Genomic DNA, 17900 nt, shown 5'->3' with positions numbered 1-17900 from the left:
GTGTGTTGGGAACACTTTGTCTACTCCCTAGGTTCTTGCGTCCCTTTGCCACGGATGTGGTCTATGCTCTGCACCCTCCATGGTTGTCTGTGGAATATTTCACTCAGGGCCTTGCCCTTTCTGTTAGCCTTTGTACAGATCCATCAGTTCTTGCAGAACACCTTGTGACCCATTTTGCGATGGCATCAGCCTCCTATGCAGCTGCCTTCTGAGGAGGAAGCAGCAGGCTTGTCGTGTGACAAGCATGCAAAGTATTTTATATTTCCTGTCATCTGCATGTTGCTCCATTGCTTGCCAATCTTAACATATACACATTAACACCATTGAGAGAGTAATTAGGCCCTTTTGGCTACTGCAAAGGCTTACCTTTTGGAAACTGGAGTGGTAGATATTTATATATTATGCCAAGGTTGGAGTAAAAAACGCATCTTATTAATAGGTCCAGAAATGTTTTAGAATTACTTTCAAGAAAGAATGCACTCAAAATATAATTTTTTATGTCTGTTTTTACAATATTTTATACAAGCACTGCAATTTTACAATAGCATATACAAATGACATGAAACAAGAGATATCCTTCAACAGACAGTCTTCTATGACCGTGTCTTTGGGTTTCTACTTCCCAACCAGCTTACAGTTATTAGTGTTGAACTGTATGTACTCCTGGAGGCATTAGAGTGAGCTGTTTAAGCAGATAAATAAAGAAATAACTAAACAGAATAAATCATCTGCCCTAAGTGCCATAAAGCCCTACAAGCATTGCAACAAATTTACCCAACAGAGGAAATAATCTCATCAATACAGGGAAAACTGCTCTACTTCAACAGCACGGGAAGCAGAAATTGTTGTGCTGGATACCAGGTCATGTAGAAATCTGTGAGCAAGCAGACCAATTAGGCCTGTAGGAAACAGTGTGATACAATGTGTCATTCCCCTGAGGGCTGTCTTGCTGTTGAGTCAGAATGCCGTTCAGCTGTGGGAGAATAATATACATAAGAAACATTTTGAACTTTAAGGAAAATGTTAAGAGTTATTTTAATCTGTTTAGCCATTGTAATGGCAGCTGTTTTGTCTGACTGTGCTATGGGCACTAAAGATCTCTCTTTTGTATATCCAAACAATTCCACCATCATCATGTGCACTCAATTACCAGTTTTCAGTCTGAAGTGTTAGTTTGTATGTGACCTCACTCTCATAACTGGTACTATACTCTGTTCACCATAAGAATAAACCTGATGCAAACATTAAGCCATGTATTCTTCTGCATTTGCTTGAATCTCGTTGGATTTCATGTGGAGTGGAAGCCAAGCTGTGACCAGTACAGTCAAGTACAATCATAAGGATACATTTTATGCCTTGCCACACACACAGACTGAGCGTAATGTGTGGGACAACAGCTTTACTGGTGCATTAAACTTGGACAGCCATGGCCAACCAGCGGTCCACCCAACCTGCAATGATGTGAGCAGTTGCAGTTCAGACGTAAAAAGAGACAGGCAAAGAAACAGTATAGCTTCAAATGTTATTTAACTTTTAAAGAGAATGAAATAGTATTCGGCAAAACTCCAGCACTACCGCGTGCTTGTTAAATGATCAGACGGAAAGTATAAAATGCTCTTGTTGTCCCCTGACTGGTTACAAACAAGAGTGATGAAAATTCCTAACTTAAGCACAGGGTAATTTTTCTGAATGAGCTATGTGTGATGCAAAAGCATACTGCAGGGATTTCAGTGTGCTGTTGAATACTGAAGGCACTGAAGGTATTAATTAGTCAGTCATCTGCTAATCTCTTAGCTCTTTCCTTATCCGAATCTGAGAAATGCATTTTTCTGGAACTGCCATCTGCTCCATTGACAATGAGTCAATCAGCAACATAATCCATGAAGCCACCCATGCACCACATTTTCTCCTCCTCTTTTATGATGTGCCTTTCTATAGCCCCCAGCATTCGACAGAAACGTGTGAAAAAGCTGTGTGCATTAGTTCCAGTATGTCTGGTAGCTTAATGGTCTTGTTGTTTCTCTTGCCAAATCCTTTAACTTGGCTCCAGATCAGTTCTGTTAGATTCACATTGTAATGGTACAGTGGCAAATGTAAAAATACAACATTGGTACGGAGTGCTTGATGATGTGAAGATGATTGTTTATCATGTTTCTGTAACACATATGTACATGTGTGGCATAAAAAATGGTGAATTTTACATTTACGATATGTAGGTATTCGAAATTGAACAAGAAAAAAAAATTGACACAGCCGAGGCTTCAACCACCAAACCATAAATTGCAATCAGTTGTCAAGTCACCACGCTACCAATTCTGATTTATAGTGAATATGCGCTTGTCTCAGTTGTGTCTAATACAGTCCCTCAGAAAACTTCAAAGTTGTTTATCTCTGTGAAAATATGACGAACATTAAGAATAACCCTCGCTGCACACTCCAGGGTTGTGTGTGGCAGTCTTACATTCCTAGCCTTGCCCTTCCTAGTGGCCTTTGTACGGCTCTGTCAGTTCTCACAGAACACCATGCAACCCATTTTGTGGCGGCATCAGTGTCGGCCTCCTATACAGTCTCCTTCCTCATGAGGAAACAGCAGGCTGGAGCTTCCCACTTATGTTGTACTCCTTGTCACGTGGAATCCTAGAGTGAACTTTTTACAAATGGGAACTTCTTCTGGACATCTCTTCTTCCCACAATTCAGCCCTTGGGCATGATTTCATCCATAACCAATTGCTTCAACACCTCAATCCTCCACAGCAACAATATCTCTTCCAGGTATTCAACTGTATTTGTTGCCAAGGTATTTTCCCTTCTCAGTGGTTCCTGTTTGTCTCCTTTAAGGTGCGGCTTTTGGGAGGGACTGTCTCTGATCAATCATCTACTTTGATTGGAAACTGTAATTCATCAGATCTCTTCTCAGTGGCGCCATCTTTTTACAGTTCTCTTTGATCTTTGTAAGGCCTATGACACAGCTTGGTACCATCACATCCTCCTTATGCTCCACGAATGGGGTCTTTGGGGACTCCTCCCAATTTTTATTTGCAAACTCATGTCCCACCAGTCATTCAGAGTCCGAGTTGCCTTGTTTTCAGCCTTCTGTAGACCTAGGAGAATGGTGTTCATACCCCATAGACCTAGGAGAATGGTGTTCATACCCCCGGTTCTCTCTCTCCCCTCTGGAGGAAGATTTGAGGCTTTACATCAAATCCCTTTTCGCTCAATTGTGGGCCAACTCTTGAGTGGCTAGATCCTGTCGGATAAACTTCGTGTAATCAAAGAGATTCCCACCATGTGGCATTCTTCCCTCTGCCTCTCCTGATAGAAGTCTACCATCCTCTGCTGTCTTTGTATTGACCATACTAGGTTGACCCATGGTTTTTACTCCACAAAGAGGCCCACCCATTGTAATAGTGAGACCCCCCCTCCCCCTCATGGTGATCCATATTTTGCTAGACTGCCCTCGCCTTTTGGCTCTTGGCACTGAATACGCCTTCCTAACTTCTTGTCCCAGATGTGCCAGTGTCGTCGTAACTGCTGTCGGCTTCACATCTGCTGTACAGTGAGCTACGTAAATTTAAGTATTAACTGTGTTTCTCTTACTTGTCACTTCTTTTTCCGTGTGTTTTTGCTTTTAGGAAGCTTTAATTTTTGAGTACTGGTAAGTGTTCCATAGATTTCGTGTTTGTTTTGAATACAGTTGAGAGACAGGTAGTGCTTATTTTCATTGTTTCCAACAAAAAGTGTCTAGTAACCACAGTTTAGTCAGCTATCAGCCGCCTTTAGTGAATTAGCAGTCTAGTTAAAAGTTGATTAACTCTCTACAGTAAATTGTTTATTTCTTAGGATGGATAGGATGTGTGACTGCTGTGTACAGACGCAGGAGGAGCTGGCCTCTGTTTGTGAACAGCTGAACGTGTTGATGGCCATGGTCAGCTGTCTTCAGGCTGCTGCCTCGGAGTGTAGCGGCAGTGGGGAGTCTGGTGCATCACATGATACACCCCAGGTGTTACATGCTTCACCCATGGTCCCTGCTGTCAAGACATCTTCGTGGGTACCGGTCACGGTTGGGCCACCCTCTCCCCAAGGGGAGTGGCGGGTTCAGCGGCGTTCGCGTCACACGAGACGGAGGGTCAGTGTGTGGAGGCTGGCCTCATGGCATGGCCCACTCTGCCTGTGAGTGGACATGTGGCCGCTCCTTCAGGAAGGTCCAAGCAGGCACACGGAGGGCGGGGGGGGGGGGGGGGGGGGTTATTAGTGATTGGGAGCTCCAGTGTTAGGCGGGTGATGGAACCCCTTAGAGAAATAGCAGAAAGTTCGGGGAAGAAGGCCAGTGTTCATTCTGTCTGCTTGCCGGGGGGTCTTATCTGAGATGTGGAGGAGGCCCTGCCGGCAGTGATAGAGAGCACTGGGTGCACCCAACTGCAAATTGTTACTCATGTCGGCACCAATGACTCCTGCCGTCTGGGTTCAGAGGTCATCCTCAGTTCATACAGGCGGTTGGCGGAGTTGGTGAAGGCGGAAAGCCTCGCTTGCGGGGTGGAATCTGAGCTAACTATTTGTAGTATCGTTTCCAGAACTGATTGCGGTCCTCTGGTTTGGAGCCGAGTGGAAGACTTAAACTAGAGACTCAGATGATTCTGCGGAGATCTGGGGTGCAAATTTCTCGACCTCTGCTATCGGGTGGAGAAATGTAGGGTCCCCCTGAATAGGTCTGGTATGCACTACACGCAGGAAGTGGCTACAAGGGTAGCATAGTACATGTGACGTGCACATGTGGGTTTTTTAGGTTAGAGAATTCCCTCCCTAGGCCTGACAAGATGCTTCCTGAGATGCGACAAGGTTGTAGTAGGCAAAATGCAACAGGGAATAACAATATTAATGTGGTAATAGTAAACTGCAGGAGCGTCTATAGAAAGGTCCCAGAACTGCTCTCATTAATAAATGGTCACAATACCCACATAGTACTAGGGACAGAAAGTTGGCTGAAACCAGATGCAAACAGTAATGAAATTCTAAAACTCAGATTGGAATGTATACCGCAGAGACAGGCTGGACAGTGAAGGGGGAGGCATGTTTATAGCGATAGAAAGTGCAATAGTATCGAAGGAAATTGATGGAGATTCGAAATGTGAAATAATTTGGGTGAAGGTCGTGATTAAAGCAGGCTCAAACATGGTAATAGGATGTCTCTGTAGGCCCCATGGCTCAGCAGCTGTTGTGGCAGAGCACCTGAAGGAAAATTTGGAAAATATTTAGAGTAGATTTCCCCACCACGTTATAGTTATGGGTGGAGATTTTAATTTACCAGATATAGACTGGGAGACTCAAACGTTTATAACGGATGGCAGGGACAAAGAATCCAGTGAATTTTTTTAAGTGAATTATCTGAAAACTACCTTGAGCAGTTAAACAGAGAACCAACTCGTGGCGATAACATATTAGACCTTCTGGTGACAAACAGACCAGAACTATTTGAAACAGTTGACGCAGAACAGGAATCAGTGATCATAAAGTGGTTACTGCATCAGTGATTTCAGCCATAAATATAAATATTAAAAAAGGTAGGAAGAGCTTTCTGTTTAGCAAAAGTGAGAAAAAGCAGATTTCAGGCTACTTGACGGCTCATCACAAAAGTTTTGTCTCAAGTACAGATAGTGTTGAGGATTAGTGGACAAAGTTCAAAAACATCATACAATATGCATTAGATGAGTATGTGCCAAGCAAGATCGTAAGAGGTGGAAAAGAGCCACCGTTGAACAACCAGTTAGAAAACTGCTACGGAAGTGAAGGGAACCACACAGCAAACATAAACATAGCCAAAGCCTTGCAGACAAACAAAAATTACACGAAGCGAAATGTGGTGTGAGGAGGGCTATGTGAGAGGCGTTCAATGAATTCGAAAGTAAAGTTCTATTTACGGACTTGGCAGAAAATCCTAAGAAATTTTGGTCTTATGTCAAAGCGGTAGGTGGATCAAAACAAAATGTCCAGACACTCTGTGACCAAAATGGTACTGAAACAGAGGATGACAGACAAAAGGCCGAAATACTAAATGTCTTTTTCCAAAGCTGTTTCACAGAGGAAGACTGCACTGTAGTTTCTTCTCTAGATTGTCGCACAGATGACAAAATGGTAGATATCGAAATAGATGACAGAGGGATAGAAAAACAATTAAAATCGCTCAAAAGAGGAAAGGCCGCTGGACCTGATGGTATACAAGTTCAATTTTACACAGAGTACGCGAAGGAACTTGCCCCCTTCTTGCAGCGGTGTACCACAGATCTCTAGAAGAGCATAGCGTTCCAAAGGATTGGAAAAGGGCACAGGACATCCCCATTTTCAAGAAGGGACATCGAACAGATGCGCAGAACTATAGACCTATATCTCTAACGTCGATCAGTTGTAGAATTTTGGAACACGTATTATATTCGAGTATAATGACTTTTCTGGAAACTAGAAATCTACTCAGTAGGAATCAGCATGGGTTTCGAAAAAGACGATTGTGTGAAATCCAGCTTGCGCTATTCATCCACGAGACTCGGAGGGCCATAGGCACGGGTTCCCAGGTAGATGCCATGTTTCTTAACTTCCGCAAAGCATTTGGTGCAGTTCCCCACAGTCGTTTAATGAACAAAGTAAGTGCATATAGATTATCGGACCAATTGTGTGATTGTATTGAAGAGTTCCTAGATAACAGAACGCAGCATGTCATTCTCAATGGAGAGATGCCTTCCGAAGTAAGAGTGATTTCAGGTGTGCCGCAGGGGAGTGTCGTAGGACCGTTGCTATTCACAATATACATAAATGACCTTGTCGATAACATCAGAAGTTCAGTGAGGCTTTTTGCGGATGATCCTGTAGTATATCACAAGGTTGCGACAATGGAAAATTGTACTGAAATGCAAGAGGATCTGCAACGAATTGACGCATGGTGCAGGAAACGGCAATTGAATCTCAATATAGACAAGTGTAATGTGCTGCGAATACATAGAAAGAAAGATCCTTTATCATTTAGCTACAATATAGCAGGTCAGCATCTGGAAGCAGTTAATTCCATAAATTATCTGGGAGTAGGCATTAGGAGTGATTTAAAATGGAATGACCATATAAAATTAATCGTCGGTAAAGCAGATGCCAGACTGAGATTCATTGGAAGAGCCCTAAGGAAATGCAGTCCGAAAACAAAGGAAGTAGGTTACAGTACACTTGTTTGCCCATTGCTTGAATACTGCTCACCAGTGTGGGATCCATACCAGATAAGGTTGATAGAAGAGATAGAGAAGATCCAACGGAGAGCAGCGCGCGAAAGCGTTACAGAGATGATAGATAAACTCCAGTGGAAGACTCTGCAAGAGACACGCTCAGTAGCTCGGTATGGGATTTTGTAGAAGTTTCAAGAACATATCTTCACTGAGGAGTCAAGCAGTATATTGCTCCCTCCTACGTATATCTCGCGAAGAGTCCATGAGGATAAAATAAGAGAGATTAGAGCCCACACAGAGGCATACTGACAATCTTTCTTTCCATGAACAGTAAGAGACTGGAATAGAAGGGAGAACCGATAGAGGTACTCAAAGTACCCTCCGCCACTCTTTGTTTGCCCCCTTTTCCCTTCCCCTTGACAGGACTATGCCATTTGTGTTGTTCCTCCCTTGGTTTCTGCCACCTTATATCATGAGACCGATGACTACGCTGCACTCCCGCCCCCCCCCCCCCCCTCCCCCCTCTTTCCCCTGATCAATCAATCAACCAACCAACAGTAGCCTATTTTGCTGGAATAACTATCTGTGATGGGACACAACCCTTAAGATATTTGAGATATTTTCTGTTCTTCCAGAATGCGTAGCTGTAATGTTATCCTTTGATGGAACTTCTTGCAGGGATCATAAATGGTATGGACTGTAGAAGACTGCGGCTCCAGATTGTGAAAGCTGCTAGAAAATGTTCGTGTAATGATTATTGTTCTGGCCAGTTGTCTGCCTTTTAAAAGCATACTTATGCCATCATCAATGAAAAGAGTTCTACTTGACAACCTGGATCCACAGTTAAACTGTGAAGCTCTAGTCAGGTGCAGAAAGATATTCAGACTCATAAAAGAAATCTATATGTCAGTGACAGTCATAACCTTCGCCCACGAGAGCTTTGGGTCACCAGTTGCCATGGACAGCAGCAACTGCCGTGAAGGGTGTGTGTGTAGCAATAGACAAACCAGTCAAGGTAGGTCAATTCGGTGTCATTCATGGAGAATCATACGACTACTGACTACCCCTAGGTATTTTCTACTATGAGCTGCCAATAGGTCCCAGAATGACTAAGAAACATCGACCATTCTGCACCAATTCAGGTCTGGAGTACAGGCAATACCAAAGAAACAATCTAATGTGAAACACAATTTGCAACACTGGGTATCATATCCCTCTTAAGTCAGTACTTCGGTATGCTGGCTCCAGCTGAATAATGAATAAATCATATGGAAGTGGAGAAAATTCTGCAAGACATTATTCGGCTGTCAGAAGGTTCGTGAAGAAGAAAGATTGCATGTGGCATTTATGTATTGATTACCAAAAATATATACCTATTGTCAGGAATTTGACACTTTGGACTGTCTTTTTTTATCATCTTCATTCCATTGCTGATAGGGATGTTGGGGCCTGTTTTCAAAATAATGTAGTTTGGGCCAGAGAATATTTGGTACATCTGTGGGGACACAATTTATTTTATCTTTTGTGAGGACACCCTTTGTTGGCTGGTGGAAGAAATGGAAGTCTCGGCATTTGCCTCACAGCCAAAGGAAAACCTCTGCTAAAACCTAGGCTCGGACTGGTAGTGCACTTCTGCGCTGTTTCAAAGCCTTCACTGTGGCATGAATTGCCACCTCAATCCTGTTCAAAAATCTCTTCTCAAGCTAGCTGTAGAGTCTCGTCACTTCTGCATTGGCAAGTGCTTCGATCCTAACCAGTAGCTCCACTCCAGGTTCTTGGTCTTAGGATTCTGGGCTACCTGCTGTCACTACAGCAGCTTTATCTCCTCCGTGTCTCAGTGCTGTCTGCTCTGACTCCACACTGTGGGGGCTGGCCTCCCCTTCCACTGTCACTCGTGGAGAAAGGGGGGGGGGGGGGGGTGCCAGCTGGCTACAAGGTTGATGGGCTGCTTCCAGTGCACTGTCTTCTTTGGAGTTAATGTTGTGCATTTCCTATGCCTTCTTCACTGCCTCTTCTTCTTAGCAATTTCTTTTGAATGTGTTTGTTTCTTTTCACCAGCATTATTGTGGGCTTTGAAGGCTTTGCAGCCACATCAGCTCACAATATGTGACCCCCCACAGTGAACACATGTTGGCTTTTCTTCTCTCTGCGTACAGTTACAACTGTCATGACTGCCAGCACACCTAATGCATTTTGCTTAATTGTAACAATATTTTGCCACATGTCCTTATTTTTGACACTTACAACATTGTGTCTAATGTCAAATCCTGCTGGGAGAGGCTCGATCTTGGTGTCAAATCCCACGAGGTTCTTCACCTTGAAGATTTCTTTAGCCTTCTTGAAACTTGCTTCTTGTGATGGATCTACAGCCAGAACAAATGATGGTGGTCTGTTCTTGTTTGTTCAGTTGTGTAGTTTCACCATGGCAGCAGTTCAGCAGTGTGTGACACACTGATTCTACATCGAACCTCCATGGTAGATCACGTAGCAGATCCATAAATGGTGGTGTTTTCTTCTGAAGTGCTGTTCTAATTGGTTCTTCCAATACGGTAGTCCATCATAATCTTCCTCACTGTATCCTGGTCATTCAAAGTGAATGTCCAGGTCTCTAGTATCATTATCCATTGGTGTGACCTTGGGACATTATTGAAGTTAATCAGTCAGTTCATGGTAGGTCTTTATTCTGTTGTTTCCAGTATAACAGATGAACACCAAATACCCCAGCAGATATTACCTCTCCTCCTCCTCCTCCTCCTCCTCACTATTGTCTTCTCTCGTCCTGCCTCCTCTGGCCATACTATAGTCTTCTTTGGCTTTTTGTGGTTGGTACCTCCCATGCTGCATACTAATGTAACACTGACAATTTATGGTGTTGTCAGAACAGCAAAAACACAGCAGTTTTCTTCTAAAAGCAACAAGCACGGCGAATTTGCAATTCATTATACAGCACACAGCTTAAGAGAAGCTTCTGCTTCAATCATTAAAGCTCTTGCTGTGAAACAGATCGCCTTGGAGGTGTGTGTGTGTGTGTGTGTGTGTGTAACAGCCTCCCTATGGCTGCTGGGTAGGACTGCACTGATGGCTGCACTGCACTGAAGGGTGCAAAGTACACACCTCAGAAAGTTTTGTATCACATCGATTCCGAGAGTTCCGGAACCTGCAAAGAAAATTGGAATAGAGATCAACATACCACCACATTTCTGCCCTTCTTATTCCTCATGAAAACTACACATTGCATGTTGTACCACCATACAGTGAGTCCTTCAGAGTTGGTGGTCCAGATTGCTGTACACACCGGCTGCTCTAGTCGAGCAATGTCATTATCCTGAAGGAAGTCATTCACAAGATGAGCAAAATGGGGGTGCAAATTGTCGTCGATGAAGATGAATGCCTCGCCGATATGCTGCCGATATGGTTGCCCTATCGGTCGGAGGATGGCATTCACATATCATACAGCCGTTACGGCGACTTCCATGGCCACCAGCGGCATACCTTGGCCCCACATAATGCCACACCAAAACAGCACAGAACTTTCACCTTGCTGCACTTGCTGGACAGTGTGTATAAGGCATTCAGCCTGACCGGGTTGCCTCCAAATATGTCTCCAACGATTGTCTGTCTGAAGGCAAGCTCGACAGTCATCGGTGAGAAGAATGTGATGCCAATCCTGAGCGGTCCATTTGGGATGTTGTTGGGTCCATCTGTAACATGCTGCATGACTGCATGGTGTCATGGTTGCAAAGATGGACCTCGCCAGGGACATGGGGAGTGAAGTTGTGCATCATGCAGCCTATTGCGCACAGTTTGAGTCATAACACGACTTCCTGTGGCTGCACAAAAAGCATTATTCAACATGGTGGCATTGCTGTCAGGATTCCTCTGAGCCATGACCCATAGGTAGCGGTTATCCACTGCAGTAGTAGCCCTTGGGTGGTCTGAGCGAGGCATGTCATTGACAGTTCCTATCTCCCTGTACCTCCTCCATATTTGAACAACATCACTTTAGTTCACTCAGACGTGTGGACACTTACCTTGGTGAGAGCTCTTTGTGGCACAAAGTAACAATGTGGACGCGATCAAACCGCGGTATTGACTGGCTAGGCATGGATGAGCTACCGAGTGAGGTGGCGCAGTGGTTAGCACACTGGACTCGCATTCGGGAGGCCGACGGTTCAATCCCGCGTCCGGCCATCCTGATTTAGGTTTTCTGTGATTTCCCTAAATCGCTCCAGGCAAATTCCGGGATGGTTCCTTTGAAAGGGCATGGCCGACTTCCTTCCCCGTCCTTCCCTAAAACCGATGAGACCGATGACCTCGCAGTTTAGTCTCTTTCCCCGAAACAACCCCCCCCCCCCCCCCCCCCATGGATGAGCTACAGACAACATGAGCTGTGTACCTCCTTCCTGCTGGAATGACTGGAAGTGATCGGCTGTCGGACCTCCTTTGTCTAATAGGCGCTGCTCACGCATGATTGTTTACATCTTTGGGCGGGTTTAGTGACATCTTTGAACAGTCAAAGGGACTGCGTCTGTGATACAATATCCACAGTCAATGTCTATCTTCAGGAGTTCTGGGAACCGGGCTGATGCAAATCTTTCTTTTATGTGTGTATTTCCTCACTATAAATATGGAGATTAGCTACTGGCAAATTGAGGTTGATGTGACTGACCAATAAGTGACTGGTTTCATAGTACCTGACTGACTCTGAGTTCAGAGATGGGCCATTTGGTCTGCGCAACACCCAAGCCATCTTTGAGAGCCTGATGGACAACCCATTCTGGTGTCTAAATGTATTATGTCATTGTTACCAGGATGAAGATGTTGCTTTCTGAAATATTTCAAGGGTATCTAAGCCTCTTGACAACTGTGCTGAAATGTGTAAATGGAACTGCTTCATCTGAATCTGAGAATGTGCCTCTTTGTCACCCAAGAAATAAAAATCTTTGTGCACCTAGTTAATAAAAATGAAATTCCTCTTTATCGAAAAAAGTAAGAGCAGTAACAGATTTTCGAACTCCTCAGAATATTAGTGACTTTAGAGGCTTTCTTCCAATGTGCTACTACTGTTGCTTCATAAATGATTTCAGTTGTATGGCATAGCTACTACAAGAACTGCTACAGATAGAAGGCAAATATTCTTGAAGCAGGGAGCAAGAAAGATTTTCTTTATGGTTGAGGAGATGCTGAAATCTTCCCAAGTCCTGTCCCTTTTTATGTGAATACAGAGATGGAACTACACAATCATTTAAGTGATCATGGGCAAGGTACAATTCTAATGCAGTGCTGAAAGAGTACTCTCCAGTTCCAAGAAGAATTACTCTCACAGAGAAATAGTGTCTATCTGTTGTTTGGGCAATCAGTAAGTTCTGCCCCTATTTATGTGGTAGACCATTCAGTGTTCTGACTGAGCACCCTTCTTTATGGTGGCTGACAAGGATGAAGGATCCACAGGACAATTGGCAAGATGTGCACTAAAGCTTCAGGAATACGTAATCACAGTTGTACCGTATTTACTCGAATCTAAGCCACACTCGAATCTAAGCTGCACCTGTGAAATGATACTCGAAATCAAGGAAAAAAATTTTCCCGAATCTAAGCCGCACCTGAAATTCGAGACTCGAAATTCCAAGGGAGAGAAGAGTTTTAGGCCGCACATCCAAATCGAAACAAAGTTGGTCCATTGTAATTCAATTTAGGTCGAATGAATGACGATACAGCTACAGTAGTTTGGTTCGAGTTTTAAGCTTAGCAGTTAAGCTTTACCATGTAGCCATTGCTATGCGTCAGGTGCTCCGTCCGTATTTATACGGGTACCATTCCTTTATCACGTGCTTCATCTGGTTTGAATTGATTGCTTATTTTTCTTTGATCTGGCAAGTGCCATTATAGGTGTTCACATCATTCTAAGCTGAAAATGCATTACTGTACTGTGTCACGCATTGTTTGTCGCATTCTGATAATGAGTGTTTACGACCTGCTGCCACTCGTGGCATGGCTTGCTTCTGTGCGCGCAACAGCCGCTTAAAAAAAAAAAAAGAGGAATCGTCTCATTAGCGGAACAATGGCAAGAGACTGCTTGCTATTTGCTATTACTTACACTGATGCTTTCTTTGATAATGATCAACAAGAACCAAATAATAGACTGCGTATGATAGAAGATGTTCTGAACGAGAGTTTAGCGAAAATTTTTCTCCGGTTGAAAATCTTTGCAGATGCCTCTTTAGTACATTACATTCTGTACAGAAATTAGTCATCTTAGATTTAAAAATCTTGTCAATTGCCGTGCTTCATTTCTGACTGTATCACTATTAGGCATAAGAACAATACCAATATAAACATGACATGATATGTATATTATTCCGCGTTTGCTGTTGTCTCACTCTAGTTTCGTAGTTTATTAGGCAGACAGGATTTAAATGAGATAGTAGCAAACACGAAAGAATACAAGGCAAAATGTTTATATTCGTATTATTCTTATGGTGAAGAGAATACTGCATATGATTCACAATTCATAAAAGTTCTTATTAGCAATGATCTCTTGTCCCAGGTAGGAAAAAATTCAGACAAACAATCTTGCCAGTCGGATTTTCGTAGTACGCTGAAATGCTGCTACATTCAAAGATGAATAATACGGAATTTGTATTTACTTTGTTGGATAATGTATGAAAATGCAGTGGTTGAAACTCGGGGCGGTGAAAAAAGCTCGTCTTCCACTTTTTTTTTTTTTTTTTTTTTTTACTGACGCAGGGGTTTTGTGGCCAGTATTTATCTTTGTGCCTGCAAATCATACCTATGTAGCACTACATAATTCGACGGAAGAAGTTAGTTGTGGCGGCACCTACCAACATTTTTCAGAACTGCCGCTTACTTTGCACTCGATTCTAAGCTGCAGGCGGGTTTCTGGATTACAAAAACTGGAAAAAAAGTGCGGCTTAGATTCAAGTAAATACGGTATACAGAAATGGGCATAAACACATGGATATCAACTGCCCTTCACAGTATCTCCTGGTGCTGATGATAACCCACTCATTATTGCACTGACAAACATTGCAGCCAAACAAAATGAATATCCAGCATTCCTGAAGTCCACAGATGCCTTAATGAAGGAAGAAACTGTCACAGGAGAATTCAGATTCTTAGATGGAACATAGTATAAATGGAATTAGGGTCCATTGGGATGGAAATGTTTGCTTGTCATCAAAACTCCTTTGTGGCCCACCATAGTGAAGTATTTTTGTCGATACTCCATCATGTCATCTCAGATTTGCAAATATCCTTGACAGAATCAGAAGTAGGCATCATTGACCAGGTCTCCACCAATCTGTCTGACATTAAGTAAGCCACTTTATTGTCAACGGTGGAAGCATGTATCTCAGTTGCCCCCAGGACATCTGATACCAAATCCTCTTGTAATTGTTCCCTTTCACTAGAATGAAACTGAATTTTTGGAGTGGTTTTCAAAGTTGACAAATGGGTATAAATGGATAATAGTGTGCGCTGACTACATCAACCACTACTGTCATCAAGAGTGCCAAAGCTCCAGAAATTGCCAGAATCCTTGTAGAAGGGGTAATTTTGAAGCATAGAGCACCATGTGTAATGATTGATGTTTGTGGAAAAGTATTTCAAGCTGTTGGCAGATATTCTCTTTATGTATGTTGACATTGAAGATAGATGTTCAGGTATGATGATGCTTGTGATTTTCACAAACTACACAGCAAATCTTAGGACACCACAGGTTTCATGCCATTTTTCCTGATCCATGGTCTTGAGGCTGAAATAGCAATGGATACTTAGTTTCCGTTTAAACCTTATGGTGCTCAGGAGAATTACACCTAACAGTTCATCACCACAATTGATGAAGCAAGGTAGCTGGTATACATATGGAACTTGGCTGCCCAAACTAAGGACTGTAAGGACTGTGAATGTTAAAACTCCAAACACTGACCTATAAGTTATAAACCAAGCACATTAATTTGGATTTTTACACCTGTGCTGGAGATCAATCTAATAGAAAAATTATTAAAATGCTACTTTAGTCTTTAATGCATCCTCCGTAATGTCCAAAGTCATGGGTGATGATCCTACATCAAGGAGACAAAGGTGCAAAGACATTACCCATGTCCTTCACATGAATCCCTATCATAGACATGAAGTGCAATTCAACAACAGGAACTTCCAATATGAGGACCACGTAAGACTTGCCCAGTGATTTGATACTTCAATGGAAGTAACTGTATTTGAATTTAGCAGTGATCTTAATTTTGTGTTCTCACAAGAGGTGTGTAAAAACTGGTTTAAATATTTGTCTTTTAGAATGCTTCATACTAGGCATCAGTATATAATGGTATAGTGCATTACCCAGATAAATATTGACATCAAAGTTAAAAACTAGTTTTCTCCATTTTATAGGAAATAACGTAATGGTGAAAGGGTGAAAAAACTCGAAAAAATCTTCAAACATCCTCAAGGACATCACCCCAACTGCCTCATGCAATTCCAGGAACTCAGGAACACACCTCCAACCAACCAATTGAAGATATGAAACGAGAAGACGAAGACAGGGGTACAGTGTCAGGTGCTGAGAATGATTTGAGAAGGAAAGTGGCTGTTGATGGTGACAAGGCTGATGACTGACTGCACAAAAGCCAGATTGTGTAAAGTACTATGCAGATAAGTTCACATGCTCCCATTCCTGATGCACATGGTCATGTGAAATATGTAACTGTGCTTAAGAACTTCGAGTATTTACTACTGGGAGTGCTGTTCTCATTACTCAGTGACTCTGTACATAGCACACATTTGTTGTAACTATATTCAGTGTGCAGTATGTATCAATTTTGTCCTACAAATACTGTGTTTTTCTTGTAAGATGTATTGCATATATGTGCCATTATCTTCAGGAGATGTGAAATGTCTGTATAGTCTTCTACAAAGCAGCTTTTAGTAAAAGAATGTTGTTCTCTAAATATTTTGTTATGTGAAAAGACAGCAATCAAATCAGTGCTGCTGTTGAAATGTTATAACTCGAAGTGGGATTTATACATTCTGGGTAACATTATGATTCAATATATACATATTGAATGACATCATGATTCAAAAAGGAAAAATTGAGCCTTTTATGAAAGTAGTTTTTTTTGAAGTGTTAATTTATACCAGTGTCTGGCACTACTTTCTTTTTGCAGTGTTGCTGATGTGATGATATGTCCTTTATGTGTGTTTATGTATTTTGGTAGTTTTTCTCTGTTTTATTTGAAAGAGTTCTGTATGTTTTATTGAAAATGTATTGTTTTCAATATTTTGTTACTTTGTCTGTACTTTATGCTTATGTCTCTTTCATTCTAAATATGTTATTTATGCCCTGTAATTGGTTGAGAACATAAATAAGATGAAACTGTAAAGTAAATAATGTTTTAGCTTGTCATCATTGCAGTTAATACTCGTGGAAGAGTCAAGAATAATTATATTGTGTCTGTTGATTTGCGGAGAATGTTAGAACTTCAAGATGTAAGTGGTGAAAGCAACAATATTTTAACATGTTGCAGAATGTTAAACTATCTAGAGAGTTACTCAGAGAGAGCCTCAGAGTTATATTTTCAGTTTCCACTGTCTCAGTAACTGTGAATGTGCATGTTTGAGAAATGATATGTAACATATATGTTGAGGAAGTAACTAAGCTGTACAGTAATATATGTTGCTTATTAAAGCAATTTTCATGGCAGACTAAGTAATTGTAAAATGAAATGCTGTTATAGTCATACCAAGGTACACCACATGTATCTGAGTGGGAATCTATTTGGAAGTTAAATAGATCTGTTAGTATTTTTAATGTAACCTTTATTTTCTTCTTTCTCAAGATTCGTTGACAAATCTAATTTTCAATCTGAGAACATTTTATCACAATTATGAAGTGAGAAGCTAAAAATTAAAGTTTTCTTGTTGTTATTGTGGTCTTCAGTCCTGAGACTGGTTTGATGCAGCTCTCCATGCTACTCTATCCTGTGCAAGTTTTTTCATCTCCCAGTACCTACTGCAACCTACATCCTTCTGAATCTGCTTAGTGTATTCATATCTTGGTCTCCCTCTACGATTTTTACCCTCCACGCTGCCCTCCAATACTAAATTGGTGATCCCTTGATGCCTCAGAACATGTCCTACCAACCGATCCCTTCTTCTGGTCAAGTTGTGCCACAAACTTCTCTTCTCCCCAATCCTATTCAATACTTCCTCATTAGTTATGTGATCTACCCATCTAATCTTCAGCATTCTTCTGTAGCACCACATTTTGAAAGCTTCTATTCTCTTCTTGTCCAAACTATTTATCGTCCATGTTTCACTTCCATACATGGCTACACTCCATACGAATACTTTCAGAAATGACTTCCTGACACTTAAATCAATACTGGATGTTAACAAATTTCTCTTCTTCAGAAACGCTTTCCTTGCCATTGCCAGCCTACATTTTATATCCTCTCTACTTCGACCATCATCAGTTATTTTGCTCCCCAAATAGCAAAACTCCTTTACTACTTTAAGTGCCTCATTTCCTAATCTAATTCCCTCAGCATCACCCGACTTCATTAGACTACATTCCATTATCCTTGTTTTGCTTTTGTTGATGTACATCTTATATCCTCCTTTCAAGACACTGTCCATTCCATTCAACTGCTCTTCCAAGTCCTTTGCTGTCTCTGACAGAAT

At 42.0% G+C, this 17900-nt stretch overlaps 1 protein-coding gene across 1 annotated transcript in view; it reads left to right on the top strand.

Moving 5' to 3' along the window:
* LOC126471589 (vacuolar protein sorting-associated protein 26B-like) overlaps nucleotides 1-16915 on the top strand; it is a 210482-nt gene extending 193567 nt beyond the window's left edge. The window contains exon 7 of the mRNA XM_050099825.1: nucleotides 15612-16915. Coding sequence (XP_049955782.1) covers nucleotides 15612-15623 — 12 coding nt within the window. The 3' untranslated portion in view covers nucleotides 15624-16915. The remainder of the gene's footprint in view (nucleotides 1-15611) is intronic.
* The last annotated feature ends 985 nt before the right edge of the window (nucleotides 16916-17900 follow it).

This window comes from Schistocerca serialis, chromosome 3 (assembly GCF_023864345.2).
Source record: "Schistocerca serialis cubense isolate TAMUIC-IGC-003099 chromosome 3, iqSchSeri2.2, whole genome shotgun sequence".
Lineage (NCBI taxonomy): Eukaryota > Metazoa > Arthropoda > Insecta > Orthoptera > Acrididae > Schistocerca > Schistocerca serialis.
The sequence above is the reverse complement of the archived record's forward strand: the minus strand, read 5'-3'. Positions and strand labels throughout refer to the sequence as shown.